The 13,996-nt window shown below is 36.5% G+C and overlaps 1 protein-coding gene across 1 annotated transcript; it reads right to left on the reverse strand.

The window, feature by feature from the left end:
• Positions 1-6,535: 6,535 nt before the first annotated feature.
• LOC134649070 (3-oxoacyl-[acyl-carrier-protein] reductase FabG-like) lies at positions 6,536-7,297 on the reverse strand. The gene has a single exon (XM_063503785.1). The coding sequence runs from the start codon at positions 7,295-7,297 to the stop codon at positions 6,536-6,538; it is 762 nt and encodes a 253-aa protein (XP_063359855.1).
• Between the last annotated feature and the right edge of the window lie 6,699 nt (positions 7,298-13,996).

Consider the following 13,996-nt stretch of genomic DNA (forward strand, 5'->3'; position numbering starts at 1 on the left):
TATGGTATCAATCGATCGGGTTTGTTTTTAGGATCAAATGTCTATATGGGACCCATTGCATTAAAGTAACACAAAAGTCAGAAATTGTAGTCAAAGTCCGACAGTCGCACTTCACTCGCGAAACGCCCTATACAAAACGGACAAGGGCCGTGACGTCATCGCCCATCTTGTAGTATGGACAAAACAAGAAAATTGCGTTTTTGTCGGTGAAATATTGCGTTTATGTATATAAAGTCCGTCAACCAAATCTTGTCAGTAGTAAAAGGCGGCAAATTTGAAAAATCGCGGGTTAGCAACACTGTGTTCAAATAATTCCAAAACGCGTGTCATCTGTGTTTTATCTGTGGAATGTGGATCGTGAATGACAGCCGTCACCTTATTTGTTTTCATTTGGTTTTCATTCTGAATCGTTTCTGTTTCAAGAGATATTTCTGCTGTCACCATTAAATACCAATACATTAAAGAAGATTAAGCAAAGCTAAGGGGCCTACAATGTACAATCATGCTCGTTGATGGTAAACATTACTAAAAATTGAGGTTATGACAAGTATTGGAAGAACTCTTTCGAACTTTTAAGATTATGTTCAGTTTTTTTTGTTTTAGGGTTAAAAGGCATAAATAAAATTAAAACGTATACCTAAATCTATCCAACAAGACCATAAATTGTGTCCTGGAAACCGTCCATAGGCCCACATGTCAAATATTTTCAGCAATCAGTTGTGACTATTTACAAAGGTAAACCTTTTAAACAGTATTAAGAGCCATTATTATATCGCCGTTCTTTCGCAATATCTACCTAATCTATACATGTTTGTTGCAGGATTAAATCTTGCCCAATATAAGGCGTTCGTAGTAGGTAGTATCTTTTCAGACAATACTTACCTATGGCGGTTTATGTACGTGTACAACGCAACCAAGTCGAAAAGTGACCCTTATCTTATTTACCTTTAAATTAAATAAACACCTAAATATCAGTTGTTTTATTTTTAATATGTATATTGTACAATATATACCAATCAAAAAAATTACACAGGTATGTCATATTCATCCAGAACAGTACACTAATTTACATTAACAAGTGGCATATTATATTGTAAATAACAAATATATGCACTATCTAATTATCTGCATTTTGATATGATTTTATTTTAGTAAACTTAGAAGACATAGATAGGGAACAAAGAGAATATAAGCAGTTGTTTTTGATATCTTCAAATTTGTTCATCATTTTAATTAACATTGTTTTAACATCGCTTATAAATTGCCCGTCCATGTTTCAATTTTTTTCAATAAACCGCGAGTGACAATTTGAATTGACGTACGCAGGGCGCGCTCAGCGGAAAAAAAAATCTGTTGGTTCGATGTACATTGCTGCTTTTCTTAACGCAATACTGCTCTTTGAGTGTTGCCCTACTTTAGTTTGCTTTACATTGCTACTGACAAGATTTGGTTGACGGACTATAGTTGCTATACAATATTTTATTGCATGAAATGTAAGGAATCAAATGGTATCCTTACTTTTATCGTTTTTGGAAGTAAAAAAAAAACTTAAATTTTGAAACTTTCAGGTCCTGTATTTTTGTAATTTTTCAATATTTTATTTTAATATCCACATTATTGTGATAAATTGCTCGTTTGCTATCTATTTTACTAGATTTTGTTATAAAATTCAACATGTGTCATCCCTATATCCCTATTGTACGGAGCTGACATGTCACGTATCCATCAAGTTTTAAAAGTACTATAATGAGTATACCTAATCTCGCGCTGCAATACTGCAGCAGTATTGTTGTTGCAGTCTGAATTAGAACAGTACCTAAAGTATTGTAGTTACACTGCAACTTCGTTACCAATGTAGCAATGCACGTCCTAATGGCATCCGATATAATTGGGACGTGGGATTGTACTGTTTGCTTCGGGCGTAAGCGTATTGTTGTGGCGAATTGGAACAATTTCTGTTGCAATTGTGCTGTGTGTAAGTGATGTGAGAGGTTCGTTAGGAAGCTCTCAAGGTGCTTAATTGCTAAATCCTACACCTTGAGAGCTAGCAAGCAGTTTTTTTGAAAAATTGTTGTGCTTTTTAAAATGTTTATTACTAATCTTGAGGCCTTTCTCTTGTAACTTCATCGATTCGAACCGGATTTCTTGACTTTCGTTCGATAGAAAAAATCACGAACATATAGATCTAAAACGCACGTTAAAAACGTGTAACAATTTTTGCACAACTGCTCAATTTTATTTTTAATCGGACTCATCGATTACTTTTTTTTGTTAAAACTTACAAAAAAAATCCAAAAACATGATATCCGCGCGCCCGGGCACGCACAACTATCTCGCTCACGCTTACGCTCAGTGACAGTACTTAACGGCCTAGCCAAGGTGATAATCGCTTGCGCTTCGCCATGGAATCGCTCTGTCTGTCTCTCTATCAGTCTTCCATATTAGTGTGACAGTGACAGTTGCGTTTCGTTCGCTACGGAGCGTTAGCGATTGGCAATATTGTCTGCGGGGCCTGAACCCAAGGGGCCTTAATTTGTGACTTTTATATAAAGTCCGTCAACCAAATCTTGTCAGTAGTAAAAGGCGGCAAATTTGAAAAATCGCGGGTTAGCAACACTGTGTTCAAATAATTCCAAAACGCGTGTCATCTGTGTTTTATCTGTGGAATGTGGATCGTGAATGACAGCCGTCACCTTATTTGTTTTCATTTGGTTTTCATTCTGAATCGTTTCTGTTTCAAGAGATATTTCTGCAGTCACCATTAAATACCAATACATTAAATAAGATGAAGCAAAGCTAAGGGGCCTACAATGTACAATCATGCTCGTTGATGGTAAACATTACTAAAAATTGAGGTTATGAGAAGTATTGGAAGAACTCTTTCGAACTTTTAAGATTATGTTCAGTTTTTTTGTTTTAGGGTTAAAAGCCATAAATAAAATTAAAACGTATGCCTAAATCTATCCAACAAGACAATAAATTGTGTCCTGGAAACCGTCCATAGGCCCACATGTCAAATATTTTCAGCAATCAGTTGTGACTATTTACAAAGGTAAACCTTTTAAACAGTATTAAGAGCCATTATTATATCGCCGTTCTTTCGCAATATCTACCTAATCTATACATGTTTGTTGCAGGATGAAATCTTGCCCAATATAAGGCGTTCGTAGTAGGTAGTATCTTTTCAGACAATACTTACCTATGGCGGTTTATGTACGTGTACAACGCAACCAAGTCGAAAAGTGACCCTTATCTTATTTACCTTTAAATTAAATAAACACCCAAATATCAGTTGTTTTATTTTTAATATGTATATTGTACAATATATACCAATCAAAAAAATTACACAGGTATGTCATATTCATCCAGAACAGTACACTAATTTACATTAACAAGTGGCATATTATATTGTAAATAACAAATATATGCACTATCTAATTATCTGCATTTTGATATGATTTTATTTTAGTAAACTTAGAAGACATAAAGTCTATTTTTTTATTCGGTAGACTGAAATGACAGTTAATAGTATGAAATGACATTTCATGTTCATACAATTAGCTGTCATTTCAGTCTACCGAATAAAAAAATAGACTTTAGATAGGGAACAAAGAGAATATAAGCAGTTGTTTTTGATATCTTCAAATTTGTTCATCATTTTAATTAACATTGTTTTAACATCGCTTTTAAATTGCCCGTCCATGTTTCAATTTTTTTCAATAAACCGCGAGTGACAATTTGAATTGACGTACGCAGGGCGCGCTCAGCGGAAAAAAAAAATCTGTTGGTTCGATGTACATTGCTGCTTTTCTTAACGCAATACTGCTCTTTGAGTGTTGCCCTACTTTAGTTTGCTTTACATTGCTACTGACAAGATTTGGTTGACGGACTATATATCTAATTAGGTATATGCACAAATCTGTATATATCTAGAACACAAATGTTTGTATGAATTTGGCGCATTTTATGGGCGTAAATTACAAAATGCCAGCGATTACGACATTAATTTAACTTGCGGTTTTCCTGAAATTCCGTTATTAATAGAATAACTCCAACGCCAAATTTCTCGGTTTCCGAAAACAACCACAATCTTGTCTTAATCTGAATTCTGGGAGTTGAATTACAAAGCTGTTTGAAGTCAAGGAGTAGTTCTCGTTGAAAATCGTTGGCTGATTCTGATTTAAAAACATAATACGGTTTTGAGTTGGTTTAGATACGAACTTGAAGGTCATCTGGATATGAAGTCAGAGTCGTACGTGAGATGCACGTCAATCACCAAATTCAAATCTTCAATTTATATTCACGGTTTGTTAAAGTTTTGATATGACCCATTGAGTTATTACTACTTTAAAGAGAAGCCATACCAAACAATGAAACTGTCGCAATCGCAATTTGTACCACTCGACCAAGCTCCGCGAATCGCTTACGCGATTAGGTCGCCAGATTCACGCTCCGATTCCAGTTTGTTGTCGGCCGACAACAACTCATGGCGCAAAATACTGGTTCTCTATGCCGGTTCTATACGTAGTAAAGGGCTCCACTGATTAACCCGTGGAGCGCCCTAACAAGACACGTGTGCTAGTAACTAGTATAGGAGTTCCATACTACGGTAATTCTGGGGCGCTCCAGGGGACGGTATCAGCCTGTCAGTTGTTCGGAACTGTCAAATTTTGTTCTAACTGACAGGCCGATACCGTCCAGCGGACTGTTAATCAGTGGGCCCCTTAATGATAGTTCAATGATATGACCTTGACATTCGCTCACGCTGATTGGTCCCCGAGCGCGCACGTATTTTCGGGCTGCACTAAAATTGCCAGACGTTTAAAGCTTACAATGTTTAAGTGCAGGGTCATAGTTTCTTGGCAATCTTATGGTAATGGCACTTGTCCAATGCAGTCGCAGTCTTCTAAATGCAAATGAACTAACAGCGGTAGGTATTGAGCCAATTATGAATACAAATGCTCAATTATGGTGTTGGGATGTACTGTACACCGTAGTGGAGCTGTTGCTTAGTACAGTCGCCATCAGATATATCGGAGCGGTCAAGGCGCTCACAAATATCTGAGCACGCCTCTATTGTCAAGGCGTTAGAGTGCGTGTTCAGATATTGTGATCACCTTGGCCGCTCCGATATATCTGATGGCGACTGTACATAGCGTTTTTAGTTACGATTGTACGTTCTAATCGCAATGCAATTTATCAAAGAAACCAGATATGTGCGTGGATGCGTAGCGAGGGATATGTTTTTTAGAACCAATAGAATCATTTCAATTTATTTTCCGTGCTCAGCCTGCAGTGATTCTATTGGTTAATTCCTATACCCACATCAAAATGTGTAAAAAAAAAATACAGTACATTTGGTGCTACTTTCCCGAACTAGTGCGGGAAAGAGCACTTTCCTTGCGTATGTCCAAAGTTTAAAGTGCCATATGTACTGTAAAACGTTGTACGATACACGTGCGAATAGGTAATTCGCAACTCGTATCGATTTAAAACACTCCCTTCGGTCATGTTTTAATTTATCGCCACTCGTTTCGAATTTCCTCTTTTCCGCACTTGTATCGTAAATAACTATTTTATAATGTTAATATGCAGAAAGGAACATAAATAGTTTAATGGTACCGGTGTAACAGAGTCCAGTTCTGAATGCAAATCGTGATTTCTCTCTCAATGGCGTCCCAGTCTTAATGTCACATTCAGCTTTCCTACCAATGCCCTTTTTAAAATGGGTTAAACGGTTGATATTATATGGGGACACAGTTTGATAGGTTGCGGGTTCCAACCCTTTCTTATATTGACTTGACGGGGGCACTCCCGTGCCTCCAGATTTTAACGAGTCTGTAACTCTAGAGACAGTAACCAAAAACAATTCATATCCCATACTTTGTATATACTTATAGTAGGATATAGGTTTGACCCATCTTGTAGGATATTAAATCTTTTATCTTTATGCCGATTAGAACATCTTCTACCGTTCTCCAATTCTCCCTCAATTGCTTAAGGGTTAACTGGAAGAGATCCCTGAAAGGGATAAGTTCGCCTTTGTACTAATGATGTGTGTTCTTTTATGTTTTATGTTTATTTGTGTACTTACGATAAAGTATTTTACTACTACTACTACAATTTTGTTTTTAGAAAAAGGCGTAAAATCAATTTTTTTATGGGACGATAACCCTTCGCGCCAACCGGAATAATCCTAAATGAACGCAACATCACAAAACGAACTAATCAAATTATCTCATAAAATAAAACAATAGCTGTTTGAATACAAAACGTGCAATAAGAGAGAAAAGTTCTAGAATTCTATTATACAATATAATATTTAAACACATGTAAGAGAAAATAATGTGAATTGGAAACTTAGCTATGAGACTACAGATTATATAAAACGCCAATCAAAACTCGTCCCGATAAATTTTAACTTTTCCATTAGCGTTTGTTGATATCCTCGTTTGTTGATATGGACTTGTATCCATGAAGTGCACAATCTTGCGCTCTGTAACTCGTTGCAGTAAAATATACAGTGTATGATGATTTACATCAAGAGGGATCCGTTATCAGCAACGTATACCGATCCAGTGACGCTCCTGGCTTTGTCACTGGCCAGGAACAGAATGATATCTGTTATCTCTTCAGGCTCACATAACTTTTTCAACGCAGTTCCTTCTTTCCTCCATTCCTCCATTATCTCATCTCCGTTTGGTATCCCTGAATTTCCCAATATATTCGTGTCCGTGGCTCCCGGAGCTACAGCATTCACTCTCACTCCATGTCGAGACAGATCCATGGCAACGCAGCGCGTAAAGTGATTCACACCAGCTTTAGAAACCGCATGAGACATAAAACTTTCCATTAAGACTCGGAAACCGAAGATGCCCGAAACATTGACGATGTTACCTTTAGTCTTAATCAGGTATGGAGCAGCGAGGTGTGTCAAATAAATCGTGGAGCGCAGATCCGTCTTCATGACAATATCGAAAAATTCCATAAATTTTTCATCTAAAACGGTGGATTGCCTCAAAGTTCCGGCATTATTGACCAGCACGTCTAACTTTCCGAAGTAGTCGATGGTGTTTTTCACTATGGTTCTAACATCTTCGTCCTTAGTGACATCTGCTGTGATGATGAGAGGTTTGTTGCCGTACTGTGCGCATTTCTTGGCGACTTCTTGTAGTTTTGTTCCGTTTTTATCCACCAGGGCTACCTTGGCGCCTTCTTTAGCCAATGCTTTGGCTGTGACAGCTCCTATGCCGTCGGCTGCTCCAGTCACGATGACTACTTTACCGTCGAAATTCATTGCGTTGATATTTACTTATTGGAGTGCCGATAGACGACTGAGGCAATTATTCTCACTGCACTTTATTAATTGGGAAGCTTATCACATATTTTTTTAGTGTAATCAACTTTAAACGTCTTATCAGCTTTAACCTTTTCAAAATAGCTTTTGCGATAATATTTTGCAAGAAAAATATTATTTAACATGTTTACGGCATGCCGCTGCCTACGCCGCGTGTACCCTAACCTGACAAAAAGGATTAGTGACTAGTGTGCACGAGTTCTCCCACATCGTCTCGTCGCTATCCCGACGCACTCGGGAGGCCTCGGCGCATACCGGGGCATGCCGCGGCATGCCGCCGCCTACCGCCGCGGTATCCTCTCGCTCCGCGATGCCGCGGAGTAACAATCCTCCGTGATGCTCCGAGGTTGGTCTCAGAACATTCAAATCTATACCTGAATGTAATTGAAATAGGAAAGAACATACATTGATAAAAAAGTGATCTGCGCTGCGCTTCGCCGGTTTGCACAGGCCTTTACGCTAAGTCAATTGACATAAGGGATGATCTAATCAATACGCCAATTGTTAACGCATTGGGCAGGCGTGGGTAGGTTTCGGACTCAGACACGTGCTGCATTTCAATGTGGATTGGGAATGGGAAAGGCTACTGATTAGATTCGAATATAATACAATATTTACATACCTAGTTTTATCTAGTTTTGATATAGCCACAAATTGGTTTGGCTAATATAAGATAAAATGTATAGGTATACAAGTACATAAACCTTATTGAGCTTCCTGTGGGACTAGGTCGATCTGTGCAAATACTTAAGCTATGGAATGTCCAATTTAGCTAGAACCCTAAATGGCGAAACGTGACTGTACTTTAAAAATATTGTGTCTATAGTCATCACAGTCGTACTTAAACTACCTACTTAACGTCGCATCATTAAAAGCAAATTAAAATTATCGTAAAAACAAAAGTGTTATCTGAGTAAACAATTATTAAGAGATATAAATACGTATGCACCATACACGTGGCACGTGGTGACACGTGGATTCAAATTTTTATGTCTAGCCATAGACATAAAAAAAATCTTGTGTTTAATAATTAAAAATTGGCTAACCGTTTTCGATCAAGTAAAAATCGGATAACAATTTTTCGTAACATCCATAGGTTTCCTTGTGTGACATTGTGATAACGTTATTTTTTATCATTAGGTAGGTCACAGTGCATGTTGGTCACGTTAATTAAGAGCTATTAAGTAATGTGTTTTTTTTATTTACACTCTTAAATTAATTATCATAAATGAGTCCGTAATCCCGTCGCGTTATCGAATTTAAAGGGTAGTTTCGGGAGTAATAGACACCCTAATTTAAATAAGAATAAAATTGTGTCTAAAGGCCCCAGTACACAATGGGCCATCGCCGGCCACTCCAAGGGACGCATTTATGCGTTAGAGGGGGAGAGGATCTCATTCTACCGCATGGCTGCGTCTTTTTACACAAATACCCTTTTTTACACAAATAAACTATTCTATTCTATTCTATTCTATTCTCTTGGAGTGGTCGGCGATGGCCCATTGTGTACTGGAGCCTTTAAAATAAATATTAAAATCGAAATAAGGTTAAATGAAAAAATCGATAGATCTCGATCTCGGATAGATAATCTGTTGAGAAAAATCTGCATCGGCACTTACCATCAGGTGAGATTGTGGTCTAATGCTTACTTTTTTCCAATAAATAAAAAGCGGCCAAGTGCGAGTCGGACTCGCCCATGAAGGGTTCCGTATTTAGAGGATTTATGACGTATTAAAAAAACTACTTAGGTACTAGATCTCGTTCAAACCAATTTTCGGTGGAAGTTTGCATGGTAATGTACATCATTTTTTTTTTTAGTTTTATCATTCTCTTATTTTAGAAGTTACAGGGGGGGGGGACACATTTTAGCACTTTGGAAGCGTCTCTCGCGCAAACTATTCAGTTTTGAAAAAAAATGATATTAGAAACCTCAATATCATTTTTGAAGACCTATCCCTAGATACCCACACACCCACACGTGTAACTCGCGATGTCAAAAAAATGCCCGGAGTTATTGGTCGGAATCTATATAATAAATTACCTGAACATCTCAAAAAGGAATCAAGATTGACAGTGTTTCATGCCCAAGTGAAAGACCTATTATTAACAAAGACTTTGTATAGCATAAAATAATTTAATGAAGTGTAAATGTTACAAATTATGATATGCATGCACCTTAGTTTAATAATTAATTTTTGACAAGTCGCACTTGTTAGTAGTATAGATATTGTGTACATTATGTATATTTTAAATGTACCTACCTATTACCATGTGTGATGAATAAACTATTACCTATATCTATCTATCTATGGGTTTGATGAAAAAAAAATTTTTGAGTTTCAGTTCTAAGTATGGAACTCCCAAAATGTATTGTTCTTTTTTCTATTTTTGTGTGAAAATCTTAATGCGGTTCACAGAATACAGATCTACTTATCAAGTTTCAACAGTATAGTTCTTATAGTTTCGGAAAAAGTGTCTGTGAGCTGTGACATACACGGACAGACAGACAGACATACAGACATGACGAATCCATAAGGGTTCCGTTTTTTGCCATTTGGCTACGGAACCCTAATTATATAATTTTGTTCACCCGTGCGTCACGTGCAGCAAGGTAATAAGAGTGAAACACGCAAAATGTAAGTTCAATTGGCATCCTTGCTGAGAAAATATCATCCCTAAATGTACCAACACCCTTTACTAAATATTTATCACTATAGCTATTTCTTTGTTCCATAGTAATTTGAATTAAACTTATTAACTTAATAGGTTTCTGCTTCTAAAGTAATGTAACTAAGTAATTGTGTGTTAGACCCATTATATTCTTGACCACGTTTAGCGACAATGTCTCTGCTAAATATATTTAAATTATTATCTTTATTCGAAAACATCCTGTGCGTTTATCGAAACTATTCGTTATTTAGTAACAGTATAAAGTATTTAGTGAGATTTCGAATTGTTGTGGAAATTATTTTAATATTGGTATATTATTCGTATTATAATATTTATTTTATTAGCGGCGTTGGAAGGGCCAGTAGTTTTACAATGTGTTTATTTAATCTTAGCTACATTATGTTTGTAGTAACAAACAGTATATTTGCTATTATTTTTGGTTTTATTGATTCAAATCAATATACCGGATTGATTTACAATATAGTGGGGATAGAATCATTATGTCCAAATGATTTAGCGTTTAATAATATTGTAAAGACGCAATACAAAAAGTGTCGTAGAGACGTGGCCTTAGCTTTTTTGGTTTTTACTCTGCTTACAATATGTTTTATTAGAGATTACTGGAGTTTTTTAGACAGTGTATCGACGGTGTTGATGTTATTCGAGTTAACATTAGAATTTCGGTTTTATTACAATAATTTTGTATTTTACGAGTGGATTGCTATTATCAATGTTTTGCTGGGATATTTGAACCAGGAGGTTTTAGCGATAGTAGACAGTTTCGGCACAAAATTTAGCCAGATCAAGCAGAGTGACATGGAGCGAATCTGTATCGAAATGGAAAGATTAGGCGAGATAAGTCTTCTGCTTTCAGAGGTTTGTGGTCGAGTGCAGAAATGTTTTGGAACTCAGGTAAGAAGCATCTATTGCATCAATGTTATTTGACAGCGGGAAAGCCTAAAGGAAAGCCCATCATTTGACAATTAACGCCTAAAACGAGAGTAGTTTCTCGCCTTGAATAATTTTACGGTTTAGACTCACTTGTTTTAAGTCACTCGCGCGACATGTTTCGGAGAGCCTAGGTCTCCTTTCTCAAGCACAGTACGAACAGTGTTCACGCCACCACTATGCCCGCCTGCAATGACAGCGGAAGATCTCCCCCAACCAGTTTTCACGGCGCGCCGCAGTACGCGATACACGGCCGTCGTGAACGCTGCTCGCACTGTTAGTGCTTGAGAAAGGAGACCTAGGCTCTCCGAAACATGTCGCGCGAGTGACTTAAAACAAGTGAGTCAAACCGTAAAATTATTCAATGTTAGTATGTCTCACAACAGTTTAAATTCGATTAGTTTCTCGCCTCTTCTGCAACCGACGCTCTTGTAGAAACTCCTCGGTATGGAGCGAAATATGTCGTTACATTAAGTATTCACTACGGAGTTACGGACTACTCTTCTACATAACCTAATATAATCTTTCTTGCAGATAATATTGTCACTGTATACAGCTATGATGTTTTACATTGTACTTTTGTATCAAATAATGCTGTATTTGATCAGACAGGTAAGTCAAAGTTACCTAGATAATAAACATAATATATTTTTTAGGGTTCCGTACCTACCTTAAAAAAGAAAAAAAGGAACCCTTATAGGATCACTCGTGCGTTTGTCTGTCCGTCTGTCACAGCTTATTTTCTCTGAAACTACTGGACCAATTAAGTTGAAATTTGGTACACATATGTAAATTAGTGACCCCCCCCCCCTTTTATCTCCGAAACTACTGGCTCAAAGTGGGCTCAAACATTTTGAAAAAAATACACAAAATAGTTCTTTACCTATAGATGACAGGAAAACCTATTAGAAATGTGCAGTCAAGCGTTAGTCGGACTTAATGTACGGAACTCTTGGAACGCGAGTCCGATTCGCACTTGGCCGGTTTTTTAACTTTAAAACGGATTTGTTAAATAAATCACAAATCTAAAACAGATCATTAGGCCGAGATATACGAACATATGTGTTGTCTGGCAAATAATAATAAATGTTATGTCTGATCTGTATGAATGGTGGGAACCGTAACCACAAAATAAATAATAGTAGGTACTTACTAAGTACAGAAGACTCACTCTCTAACAAAACGCGTCTGTTACGATCAGCACAGATATGGCCGCTAGGTGGCGACAGCGCCACGCGCGGCTTATGGCTTTCCCCAAAATTGGGGCCGAACGGATGTACTTTTAGCTACCTGTAGCAAAGCGACGAAATCGCGGAGTGAGACACGCCTGCCGTAACAGACAGGACTGCGGATAGATCTCTTTTAGACACATAATATGTACAGATGTAGTGCCTAATTATCGGTATCCATCGTATTTTCTCGGAAATGTTCGTATCTGTCATGCTACTTCATTCAAGATATCCAGTACTTTTTGTACCGAGACTGACTGAAATAGCAAGACACGTTCGTAGTTCGTACGTTTCCGTAAAAATACGATGGAAAATAATTATGCATTACATCTGTATGTGTCTATCCCACCATAAATTGACAGATTTGTGTAGTACAGTCACGCTCCGTGATTGTTACGCCATTTAGGGTTCTAGCGAAATTGGACATTCCATAGCGTAAATATGGAGCAACCAATTTAGATAATAGCCCCTAAATGTCGTAACATTCCCGTGTGGTTACTGTACAATGTACCGAAAATAATATCTGAATGACAACTATGTGTCTATGTACCTACATTGTATTGTATCCCAATCATTAAAATATAAATTCGTTATTTATTTTAACTTTTTGCACAAAGAAAGAAAAATGTGCAAATGGCGGACTTAATGCCAAAAGGCATTCTCTACCAGTCAACCATTAGTATGACAATGTGTATTTTTGTGTGTAGTAGTAGTATGACAATGTGTGTTTTTGATTGTAGTAGTAGTATGACAATGTGTTTTTTTTTATTGTACCTATTCTTGTGAGATTGTGACCGTTATAAATTTATTAAAATATCTACCAATTTTTCCTAACTCACCTTTATTCATCTTTCTAAAAACATCTAAAACTTATATTAATTTCAATACATTAAAGTTTATTTTTCTATATTACAGGAACTTTTATGGCCCACTAGTATCTGGACTTTTCTGCTGATTACGACTATTAATTTGGCGCTCATTATCCTGATATTAATCAATGGACAGCGCGTTCAAAATGAGGCCGACAAACTGGAAGCAAATTTTGCCAAGCTACACAATTTATTGGTGACAAGTAAGACTTAATATCATTATGTCGAGCTTCTAAAATAATCGTAGCAAAATAATTTATTGAAATTCAAAGAAAAGTAAGTTCCTCCTGCGTCGAATGAAGGTACCTGTGAGAGTTAAAAAAATAATTGAAGTAATATGTTTTTTATCGTAATTATATTACTCAGAACTACTCAGAAGTCATCATGATGATCAGTCCAATATTTTTTTATTTTATTTTATTTTATTTATTATATTTTTTTATTTAACCAACTTACATTTACAGCAGATTGCCAAACATGAAAGTTATAGGTCACAGTACAAAAAATATAAAATTATTAATAATATAGATAGCATATTGTTAAATTATTTGTTAAACATGCATACAATTCAATTTATAGGTAGTGTGTCAACTTAAATTTTTATATAGGTACATTAATTTTGGTACACATTCAGACGTAACATATATGCACAAGTTCTCTATTAATACTGTATTGTGGTAGGAGTGTGAATTAAGTTAATTTTTTTTTTACAGGGTACTTTATTTATACAGGGTGCTTCCTGTAACAGGAGCAATAAATTAAACTGTAGGCTGTACTCCTCAAACTGACCAACATTTGTTCAGCAACTATTGAAAATAACTCATGTTTTGATTTTTATTACACTTTAATTTAAAGTTTATTCTAAGACGCAATGTATTGTAAATTTTGTTATGTTTACAGCGTGACAAGCAACGTCAAACACA

This window comes from Cydia amplana, chromosome 6, assembly GCF_948474715.1.
Source record: "Cydia amplana chromosome 6, ilCydAmpl1.1, whole genome shotgun sequence".
Classification (NCBI taxonomy): Eukaryota; Metazoa; Arthropoda; class Insecta; order Lepidoptera; family Tortricidae; genus Cydia; species Cydia amplana.

Coding starts and splice junctions, on each gene's coding strand:
- LOC134649070 (XM_063503785.1), bottom strand. CDS start 7,297: ATGAATTTCGACGGTAAAGTAGTCATCGTGACTGGAGCAGCCGACGGC.